Source organism: Arvicola amphibius, chromosome 8 (assembly GCF_903992535.2).
Source record: "Arvicola amphibius chromosome 8, mArvAmp1.2, whole genome shotgun sequence".
In the NCBI taxonomy this organism is placed as follows: Eukaryota; Metazoa; Chordata; class Mammalia; order Rodentia; family Cricetidae; genus Arvicola; species Arvicola amphibius.
Window position 1 is genome coordinate 3043806 of NC_052054.1, and position 12085 is coordinate 3055890.

Sequence of the window (12085 nt, forward strand, 5' to 3'; positions counted from 1 at the left end):
TCCTTAGCTGGTTGGAATCAATCAGATAGCACTTGTACACAGAAAAACAACTGAGGGACGCAGGAGTGACACTCAGCACTGTTTAATGAAGTAGTGACAGATGGAAACTGGAGAGAGGAAGGCTGGCATTACAAATATAAACTTTGTCAGCACTTGGAAAACAAATAGCAAATACACTTAAATAGATACGAAGTTTATTAAAAATAGGCTGCAACTGAAATACAGTAGAAATAGAAAACAACAGCAGTTTGGGTGCTTCCCCACAGTAACACACGCTATGTAACGTGCTCTTACAACACATATTCACATTAGATCTTACTGTCCAGGGATGGCCAAGTCTATTTCACTATGGGTTCCACAAACACACATGCAGAGTTTTCAGATGTTTGCAGGCTCTTGTGTGCATCTGTCTTCCCATGTACCAGCAACAGCAGGTATCTGCTCTTCTCTGGGAGGTATGGATATGCCACCCAAAGGCTGCCAGTGCTCCAGACACAAGGAGATTGCACTTCCTAGGCAGGGCAAGTGTGCACATCCTTCATTAACTCTCAGGACCATTCAATTCTCTTACAGAGGAAACAGCAAAGGCACACTTTCAAATAGGAAAGCTTGATAGACATAAAAAATATTTACATTTTTATTTCAACAATTTATCATACAGTTCTTATTAAAAGTGGTTTTTAGGGTTGCAAATGCCTCTGCTCTATTTGAAAGTGTGCCTATTTTCTTAATGTACAGATATGTAAGAGAATAGTAAGGTCCAAAAAGATAATCTGGACCCACATTAGGGCTTTGTTAAATAGGAAGTGTGCTTGAAATCATAAAGCTTGCAAAAATAAACTCATGTTTTTCTCCTCAGCTGGAAGAATGAAAACACAAATTCACAAATTAAATTTAAACAACTCTATTAAGCTGTGAACGAAATGTAGATTTGAGCCACCACCACGTTGTTCTTACAGTATTTAGTTTAGATGGCACAGTAACTGCTTCCTCCCTTTTCTGACAGCATACCTATACAAATTTTTCTTTACGAAATTTAAAATTTCTGATAGTTACGTTTGATTGCCACCTGTGAGCTCCCTCTCTTCTCAGATGTCTCCGCTCCTACCTACACAAATGCCGTTTAGCTAGAGAGCTCTAGACCCTTTGGAATATCTGAAATACTAGGTTAACTTCCTAACATAACCACCATCTTTAATTTTCACCAATGATCAGTCTAATGATGATTTGGTAATTATAAAAATAAAATTCCCTAAGATTAAATCTTTAAAAATTTGAGATTTTTCAAAATTGAATTATTAATTAGATACTCAATCTCAACATTTAGAATTGACCAGGGGGTTCGCATTAGTCAAGAATGATGTGTTGTGCACCTTACAGATAAGAAACTCCATCTAGCCACCTAATGCACACTATAGCAGATGCAGTGGAGACACCTGCCCTGGGGCTTGGGAGGAGGCAGCTCTACGCTGAGAGTCCTGTTTCCTGAACACAGGTTCCACCAGAACACAGTAACGGTCTGTGTAGCCAAGTGGAGTTTTGAGAAAGAAGATAATTTCTCGGCCTATGGTCCTTGGAATGATGATGGGAAAGAAGAGGGTAGAGGAAATACCCTGTGGTCTTTACTGCCCTTCATTCTGCCCTCTGAGTCCAAGACTCCCAAAGAAGCTAACAAAGAAAGATAACTTCATGTGAGTCAATCAGAAAGAACTAGGCAAGATTTTCTTGGAAAAGTAAAACAAGATTTTAAATTGGAACATCTCTAACTTGAAACCATTTTAGAAACAGAAATTAGAAATCACTTAGAAATAGAACCGTTCCCTCCTCCTCCTCAGGCTCAACCCCACAAAACCACTGCCAAGGGCAGATCTTGTGTGAGCACAAGGTGCTCTCTTTCTCTTCTCACTTGGTGTTCAGCTCATTCTCAAGTTCTGTTAATTTACGAGAAGCTTTTACTTTGTCAGACACATCTTGCCCTTGTGAAAAGAGGCGCTGGCGCTCTTTAAATGTCAGGTTTTCAGGGGCTCCAGAACTGCCAGGTGAGTCTGCTTCTTGGCTGGACAAGAAGAAAACACAAAAGATTATGCATCAAAATACAAGTACCTAGTCTTTAAGTAAATTTTCCTAAGGACCATAAAGTTTCAGTGAGACTTTATGAGACTTCATTGTTGCACACTGCTGTAATTACATGTTGTGGCTGAGACAAACACCTACACTACAGTCCAAGAAGAACTTTAGAAGCCAACATATGCTCATATAGTTAAATTTAAATGAAAAAAGAGGACCGAGACAGTGGCACAGGCCTATAATCAACCTGGGTCAACAGTTAAGACGTCGAGTAAGGAAACTAGGGATGGCTGAGTTAACCAAAGATCACAGGAATACCAGGAATACATGGCAACTAGCCTGTAATTATAGCCTCAAAAGGAAGAGACGGGATTTCCAGAACAAGCAGGTTAGCAATACTAACCATACTGATAAGACAACTCTGTCTCAATGAATAAGGTAAGAATGATTTAAGGATGATTCCTGTCAATATGAAGTCACCACGTGCACCCACATACATTCAAACATGTGGCACATACACACAAACATGCCTGTATGCCTGGTGCCACCCATCCACACTAAAAATGGGGGAAAAAAACAACTCATTGAGTTCAATTTCAGCAAGCAGGCATATCTTGCCAGTTAAACAGGTTTAATTAATGGGGATCCAGTTTAAAAACACAGCATCTCCACAAACCTTCCGTGTACTTGAGAGGCATTACAGACCAGCCCAGTCTAATACTAAGACACAGACCAGCACTGTTAGAAGTGCAGAGAACATCTAGGACGACCAAATGTTTAGCTCAATTCCAGAAGGAAGCAGACTGTCACCACAAGCTGACTGACAGGCCTGGCCTTCACGCCTCTAGCATTTCCATTGTGTAGCAGGCAGGTCCAGGATCCACCCCAAACAGAAGCATGCTATGTAGCAGGCAGGTCCAGGATGCTCGCAACACCAACTTTATTTCTTTTTTTATTTTTATTTTTATTTTTTATTTTTTTTTGGTTTTTCGAGACACCAACTTTAAAAAGGTCTGCACATACAAGTGTGGGGACCCACACCTATAATCACAGCACTAGGGAATCTGAGGCACTGGGACTACCACAAGTTTGAGACCAGCCTGGCTACACAGTAAGTTCTAGACCTACAAAGACAGACCCTGTGGGGGGGGGGGGAGGCACGGACCCTACATTTTCATATGTTGTACAGTGAAAACACCGGAATGCCTGGTGAAATCTGACACGATTCGCAAGGACAAGAATATGAGAATAAACCAGCACAGATTAGACCCAGCTCCGCCCAGCCCTTAAGTACCTTCTCGTGTGCTTCTCTCTTGGGTCCCGGGAAGCATCATGGGCTCCCAAGGTTGTTCCTGCAGATCCCGTGTAAGAAGAGTGCGGTCCTTTTCCAGGAAAAAAAAAGGCCAAGTTAAAGTATTGAATTCTCTCTAAAACTTTACTCATCATTGAGTGTCTGCAGGAAAATAAGCCTCCTTTAATTACTGAGAAAACAAGAAGTCAAAGGCTCTTCATATGCTCAAAGATTCACCAGTTAGAACTCACTACTCTTAGTGGCCCGGTAATCCAATCACCACCATATCCAATAACTGACATTAGGCCTTTTGTTCTTAGATGGAAAAACTGCAACTGTCTTTAAAGAAACAAATCAAAATAATAAAATATCTCAAGTCAGCACATGGCACAATAACCACAAATACAGAAGACAAACCCACGTAAAACTTAAGTGGGAAGTAAGCAAAATATTTTAGACATACTCCCATGCACTGTAGAAGTTTTGTGCTTATTAAATTTTTTGTGAAAATTGTATTTATTTTTATTTTATGTGTGAGTGTTCTACATGTATACCTGAATGCCAGAAAAGGGTATCAGATCCTATTATAGATGGTTATGAGCCACCATGTAGTTGTCGGGATTGAACTAAGGACCTCTGGAAGAGCAGACAGTACTCTTAACCCAGCCATCTCTGCAGCCCCACAAGTTTTCAGACACAATCACTGAGAACAAATGTAACCCTAAAGTTTAAGAGTTAAACTTACATCTATGATTAAAATTCCTTTGTATAGGATAACTACTAGATTTCTTTAAGACAGCTGTAATTATTAAAAGCAAAATAAAGCTTTTGAAACAAATCAGTTACCAAAACCAAACTAGAATAAAATTCCTAGTATTCCACATTAGTGCTGCTGATAAAAAAAATTCCAACGAAACGAAATGTGAGGGCAGAGTCAGACTGCTCCTGTGCGCATCACGTCTGTGAGGGCAGAGTCAGACTGCTCCTGTGTGCATCATGTCTATCCTGGCCAAGAAACCACAGCTGAGCTTGATGCCCAAGTTAGCCAACATTTGCCAAGACTTCAGGCCAAGAGATGAAACGGATAAAGGTTTACCATGTATCAAATTATATATAATGTTGTAATAAATAATATCTCAGTACTATTACAGTACCCAACATAACATTACAAAATAAGGTAAGGGGGCTGGAGAGGGAGTTCGGCTGTTTTAAGAGTACTTGCTGCCCTTGAAGAAGACCAGGGTTGGGTTTCTAGCATACGTGAGAAAGCTTACAACCATCTCAATTTCCTGGTGACACAGACACACATGCAGATAAAACACTCATGAAATAAAAAAAGATCCACATCTAAGAAACCAGCTCCTAATAAAATAAAGTACAAAAGGCTCAGAATATTTGGCAAACATGGACAAGATTGGATTAAACAGACCACAAAATTAACACCATGTTTTTACATTAAAATACTCCTCTTTAGAGACAGGAGAATGAAATTTCTTCCATATAAAGAGCCTATGGGTAGATTATTTTGGATTTATCCAGACAGAGCAAAGCAGCCTTCAAACTGCAACCTCGAAACACCTGAAGTTCCCACGTCACTACAGAGCGTGTCTCTTCAGCAAAGCCTCCTGCAATCCACAGCCAGCTATGACTGTCCGCATGAGTAACCTGCATAGCTCATTTAAATTCAAAACTTTATATTCATGTTGTCTGTTAGTAACAACACTTCTTTGTACTTCTGCACTTTGCTGAGAGTGACACCGGCTTCTTCCATGAGCAAAAATCAGTTCAAATTTTTCCAGAGTGTTTAGAGTTTGCTATAATGTTAAAACACCTGACTATATATACAAAATTGCCAATCACAAGTAATTTCCAAAGAGCTCTAGCAAAACATAAATATCATTTAAAGCCACATTGCCACTGAAATTCTTGATCATTTCAATTCCATAAGCTCTGTATCTCACATGACCCCTTGGCAGAGGCCAAGTCCCACCTGCAGAGGTACGCTTCAGCACGAGGGAGAAGACGAGGCCAGAACGTTGCTGCATGTGCTGCAGGCAGCTCCAGAGAGGTGCGTGAGGTGTGAAATGAAGTAAGTGGTATAACTGAGGGGCCAAAGTTGACAAGTATGTTTCCTAACTATATTGAAACTATCAAATTTGTCCAATGTTCATAAAATTTGATATAAGATCAGTAACCTTTTTCTTCAAAATTTACTGCTATTCCATAAATGCCTTGAAAAAGCACCAAATTCTCAACATTTATAACAGAAATTTTATAAAAAGGATTGGACTTTTTGGCTTTTAGAGTGACTTAATGATACTACTATATACCAAAACAGATTAAAGTCTGATACACATGGGAAAAAGAATTCTGGCGCCAGGTGGTGGAATCCCAGCACTCAGGAGGCAGCACTCGGGAGGCAGAGGCAGGTGGATCTCTGTGAGTTTGAGCCCAGCCTGGTCTATAAGAGCTAGTTCTAGGACAGGCTCCAAAGCGACAGAGAAACCCTGTCTTGAAGAAAACAAAAAACAAAAACAAACCAGAATTCTGGCAAGCTCTTTGCAGGAAATAAACTCCACTGAGTCTTAAGAGAGTTTGGCTTCTCTTAGAACTGCTGAGTTGGTATTTGTGTAAAAGGCAAGCAGAATTTTAAGGCCACTCAACATTCACTAAAATTACACTGCTGTATGCTTGATGCCAGAATTTCCCTTTCATGTACGGCCAAGGAAGTTGAACACCTCAATGTTAACATAACTGAGCATAAATGCAATGCTTGCTACAATTCTGTGGCAACAGCCTCTGTGCTCTGTCATTTACAGCCCCTCCTCCCACTCAAAAGCTCCAAGCCTACAAAGGCTTGAGTGCTATGCTATGAGGTGCAAAAGAGCAAGATAATGAAGGGAGTGGAACAAGTAAGAGGGACAGAGGAAACACTTCAAGATTAAGGTCTGTGGGCAAGGGCTGCCTGTGTTAGGAGTGAAGATGTACTGTTAACAGTTCAGTGGATATTGTAACACCCAACCAAGGCTCCACAAAGGGTGTGAGTCACCACACAGGCCTCAGGAACAGAAGCAAATGTTCTACTCACAGTAAATGACGTGAAGTTAAAGTGCAGGTGATACTCTGGCACTCTGCCTTCAGAGACATTGGTATGTTTGAGAAGGCACTTGCTTGAACAAAGGTAAGAATTACTTGAAGACGTACAGAAAAAAAGCCAAGACCAACAGTACTTGAAATAATTTGGTAATAGTGGAGGACTGACTGTTGTCAGTGGATTAGAGACAGAATGCCTTAAAGTGTAAGACAATTGGAATACCAAGAACAAATTAACAGAGCATTAGCACGAACACCACAATCACAGGCAGAGGGAGATCACATGCTTAAAGTGATCAGGTAATACCCAAGGCCAAGACAAGCATGGTCTCAGTGTACCGTACCAAGTGGCAGGGGTACAGAGATCCCAGGCTCAATCATCAAGACAAGAGAGGTCTGATTCGCCATTCCCTCTTTACCTCTACCTTTCCAGTGGCCAGGCCGGTAGAAGCTCGGTTTGCCTGGAGGGGGTGGGGGTGGGCCTGCTTTGTTAGCAGTACTGTTGGCTTTGGCCAAGGGTAGCTGGAATGAGTTGGAGAGAAAGATGCCATCCGAGGCTGGGCGTGGCTGCTGCGGCTTAAGGGCAGCAAGAGGAAGGTGCTCATGAGACTTTCTTGTGCTGGGGTACTTATCCTGACCTGCTGGGCCGCAGTCCTCCTCCTCCTCATCATCATCATAGGCAACAAACTTGGCAGTGAACAGCGAATCTGGGGAGAGGACCTGTGTTTTGAGGTAGGAGGCGTTTCGCTGAGGTGGGGGAGGAGGGGCGCTGGGTGCTGGGGACAGGGATGGGGGCTCATAGTCCCGTGGAAGTGGAGGTCGGCTCAGCCCAGGGTCTTCGGGCTCCAGCAACCTGCGTGCTGCCTCGTCGTGCTGTCTGCGCCTCTCAGCTTCTAGGCGGCTGTAATACCCTTCTTCCTGTCGCCTCTGCAGGCAGGAATAAACAAGAGTGCAAGAGGTCAAGGGTCAGGGGGCATCAGTGGACCCTCTGAGCCTTCACAGGGAACGACAGGTACACTGATAATCTCTATTGTCACTACACTGGCATGTCCACAGGACATCACATCTCAGTGTCATAATCACTGTAGCAGAAGAAGCAGGCCAACTCAGCCTGTCTTGTCTTGAGATGCATGAATACAGGCAGACTGCCCCACACTAACACAGACTGCTCGGAGGCATGGGATTAGTCAAACCTTAGGACCTTCCTGTCACACAGTTAGACTCTTTATTCTTCTTCTTCTCCTCAAACTTTTCCTCTCCCTTTCTGTTTGGACAGGATATTAACTTACCTGTTTCTTTTGTGTTTCAATAGAAAACCGTAAATAGCAAGAAATATGACCCATTTTCCCAAAGCCACAATCTAATAAGTGTGCTTTCCACAGTTAATGTATGTTTCAAATCTTAGCAAACTCTCTGAGGAACAGAAAATGAGAGCCAAGCATTAATAGTAATAGCAGATATATTCTGACACACACTGTACATTAATAGTAATAGTAGATATATTCTGACACACACTGGACATTTTTATCCAGGCAAACTACAGTTGACAGTATTGAAATTCTTTTAACATTTAAAAAGGCAACAACACAGTTTTGTTAAGGATTGGCAAGAGTTTTAGAGCACAAGAAGAAAATGAAAATATGAAAAGGGATGAGAGAGCAAACAAAATAATCTGCCTTGACTTAAGCAAATGTTCAATGCTAGGAAACCAAGTGCAGCCAGGCTTATATTCATTCAATCATAGAAAACTAACAGTAGGGACTTTGCTGGTATGATGTTTTTTTTCGGTCCTCACTAGGCTGCATCCTTTTCCTGGTCTCTATACAGCTACACACAAGCACACACAGTGAACATACACATCCTAAGAAAGAAAAGGGAAGACTAAAGGCCAGTCCCACTCATTACCCTGGTCCCAATTTCCAGCTTTATTTCTTGTTCTACGTTGTAAAATCCTAAAGGAAAGGTATTTTTATCTTCTTGACTATACCAAATCAGTATGATCTTAATTTGGGTAATTAAGCAACAATGACGTCTGTGGCTTTTAAATGGTACTGTCGAGAACATTAAAATTACATGAAGAACAACCGTTTGGTAACACTGTATGGAGAGGCCAAACCAACCTTTTTCAGTTATACCAAGAACAAATACAATTAAATGACCATGGTGACTTTATCCAGAAAACGGACGCACATGTTTCATAAGAATCACACTGTGGACATTCTGCAGTAAAAATAGTATTTCAGTTTCTTTTTACAGTGACTACTCAATTATAGAAACAGTTACTAAAACACAAGGATGTTTGACATAATATGAAAACACACATTGGAAAAATTAAATAACTGAGAGTTTCTCTACACAGAAAGCACAGCCTGCTTCCCTCTGAGCACACAGCTCTGATGCAAAGACCAGGCTGCTTCATCAAGGCTCCAGCAAGACCCAGGCTGTTCTAATTACAACGAGGCAGCCCCTGAGCTGGAAAAGCACGCTTCCCTGCAGACTGAGAACTCTCGGGGAATAAACAGCAAAGTGAGACCACCACCATAACTTAGAAACTTGGCTCCAGTGATGGACACTTCCTGATTTCCTGCAGGGATCACCACTTCGACTGACATTACACAAATGAAAGACTCTTGGGTAAGTGGGCCCTAAAAGCTCAGTGTTTCTGTTGCTCTCCTACAGTAAAAGTAGGGTATCAGTTACTGCTCTAGATGCAAGTGTGTGGCCTCACATCATCCACTCTGTTTTCATTTAAATGAACCACACCATGTCTATCAATCTTACTCTTAGATGGTCTTTTGACCAATTCATCTCTTCATTAGAAATTTAGACCTTTCTTAAAATTTATGATTTTTTTTTAAAATTTTTTTTGGGGAAGAGGGTGTTCCTATTTACATAGTTCACTGGGACTATCAAGGAAGTAACTGTTAATAAAAACTAAACTTTTCTCCATCCGAAGTAGTGACACTCAGAGCTTCTACCTTCACAGAAGGTTAAGTAACCAAGAAAAATAGCTTCTCTCAAACCACACAGAAACATGCAATCCTCAGTGACAGGGCAGAGCCGACCTGGGCTCAAGGTAGCAGCCTTCTCACCTAAGAGAGCCTCAGCCTCAGACACAGAATGATCTGAGAACTACATCTTAAAGTTCCTGCTTTGAAGAATGTCAAAACTGTTATTTTAAAATTCAACTAGGAAACTTACTTGAGTTAAAACTCACATATAGAGATCAACAGAATATTTGTTGGGTTACACACTAAATTTTCCTTGTGTGTGTTTTACGAGCCATCTATCCTCTTTACCACCAACCAGAATTAAGTAGTTTTATGAATAACCTGTTTGAAATGGTTAATGAGAACCGACCGTCTTGCTATTCTCCTATTGCCTCCCAGAGTTCACACTAAATTCTCACAATAACCGAACAAGCAACACTTTCATAAAAGCCTCCTGGACCCTGTCTGGAAACCAGAGTACTACCATGTCCCAGACCCCAGCTCTGGGGCATGGTGCTCAAGAGTTGGAGGGAAACCAGCTCAGAAGCAAAGGAGCCTGAAGACAGTCCAGAAGAGAGGTAGGCAGGCCAGATGGGGCTAGAGTTTTTGGTCCAATAGCAAAGGCTGGGAGATCCGTCCCTGTTCTGTCTTATGCATCCTAGATACACGTATTTCTAGCCCCCTTTGCCCTAGCCGACCATTTATGTTCAGGCTAATCTGGTAAAAACTAGCTGCCTTTAGAGGACCATGACCTTTTCTTCAGCGTCTCTCTTTACTCGCTCCTCCTCCTGATGGCGGCGGTCTTCCTCTTGTCTCACGCGATCTTCCGCTTCTCGTTTGCGCATTTCTTCCAACTGCTGCTGACGCCTGCGCTCCTCATCCTGCAACTAACAGTAAACTGACTTTAACTTTCACCCCGTAAACCCACTAGCACAGACATGAAAAGCACATCCTTAAACAAGCAGACACAGACACACACCCACACCCACACAGACATGGAAAGTCAAGTAGAAAACACCAGGCTAAATCACTGTTGGACGATTATAAAGCTCATGTATTAATTAGCTCTTATCATTTCAAAGTAAGTTACCTAAAAGCTTTGTTTCCACAGTCCCAATGTTATTTTTCCATTAATCATGACTCAAAGAAACAAGTTATTTCATAACTCATGCATTAATCATGTACAATTTTTTGTTATAGTAAATGTTAGCTACCTCCTACAAATCACCAATAGGCTCTGCTTTAAGAACTACAGATACTACAACCACCCTAAATGTTAAGAAAAGTCCTTTCTCATGTGACATGGGTAGGTCTTGCATAGCAGCACAGAGCTGCTGTCCTGAACCCAGGCGTGGGTGAGTTATTAAAAGCAGTCTCCTTTACTTGGGCACAGGGTGAATGACTAGGGCTCCTCCTTCAGCAATTCCCCACCCTCCATGTATCCACCTGGACTGAGAGTCCCTTCCTAGCTGACAAGACCTCAGACTTGCACTTATGAGTCTGAAACTGGGATTTGGAATAAACTCATCCTGGCTCATTTTTCTGTATATACGCATATGGGGGACCACTGCTGACTCCCCAATATAGGATATTCTGATCTAGGTATGAGCTAGTTTGAAAGTTCTCATGCTTGTCTTAATCCACCACCTGATACTTCTCTGGCTTTTGCTTGTTCAAATTCTACCTTTCTGAAATGACAGAAGGCGCACACCTTTCCCACCCAGTGTCAAGCACTAACAGCTATCTTCCAATGCCTGTGACATGCTTCTCCCTGCTGCTTGTGGCTCCTGACCTCCTGACCATATTTCTCTATTCTTCAAAAGCTCTAGGGTGATCTACAGCAGTGTCTGTGGTCTTATCACAGACAGTGGTAACACTGAAATGGTTGCACAGGTCTGTGCTAAAGCAATACCTACAGTGGCACGATGACATGTCACCAAGAAGACCGTCTCAAATTCTCCACAATTTAAAAGAATCCTAAAATTATTCTGCTGATCTCTAGCTACTGAATACTTCATATAAAATTCCTGTGCGATGCAGCTAAATTTCTATAAAATCACCAGTTTTCCTATACATTGTTTATAGAAAAAACATTTAAACTTCTGGATTTAGATTATATGTGTATGCTTTACAAAAAAGCAAACCAAAATAAATAAATAAACCAAAACAAACAAACAAACAAACAAAAAAACCACAGCTGGGCAGTAGTGGCTGATACCTTTAATCCTAGCACTTGGGAGGCACAGGCAGGTGGATCTCTGTGAGTTTGAGACCAGTCTGGCCTACAGAGTTCTAGGTCAGCCAGGGCTATGCAGAGAAACAATGTCTGAGAAACAAACATAAAAACAAAACAAAACAAAAATCCCACAAAAATCTAGTAATCTTATCCTTTTTCAATGGAATAAAACATTGTATCTAGAGCTGGAGAGATGTGTCAGCAATTAAGGCTACTCTTCTAGTGGGTCTGATTCCCAGCAAACCTGCAATAATCTGTAACCCCAGTCCCAGGGGATCTCATGCCATCTTCTGGCCTCCAAGAGTACCAGGCACAGACATGTATGCAGGCAAAATACTCGTACACAAAAAATTTAAAAAAGTAAAACCCCACTGTATCTAGTACAAAAGAATAAACCAGTCTGTACTT

General features: G+C 41.6%; 1 protein-coding gene across 1 annotated transcript in view; it reads right to left on the minus strand.

Moving 5' to 3' along the window:
- Positions 1-66: 66 nt before the first annotated feature.
- Afdn (afadin, adherens junction formation factor) overlaps positions 67-12085 on the minus strand; it is a 133951-nt gene continuing 121932 nt past the window's right edge. The window contains 4 exon segments of the mRNA XM_038338341.1: positions 67-2056; positions 3362-3449; positions 7090-7378; positions 10194-10328. Of these exon segments, the coding sequence (XP_038194269.1) occupies positions 1903-2056; positions 3362-3449; positions 7090-7378; positions 10194-10328 (666 nt within the window). The 3' untranslated portion in view covers positions 67-1902.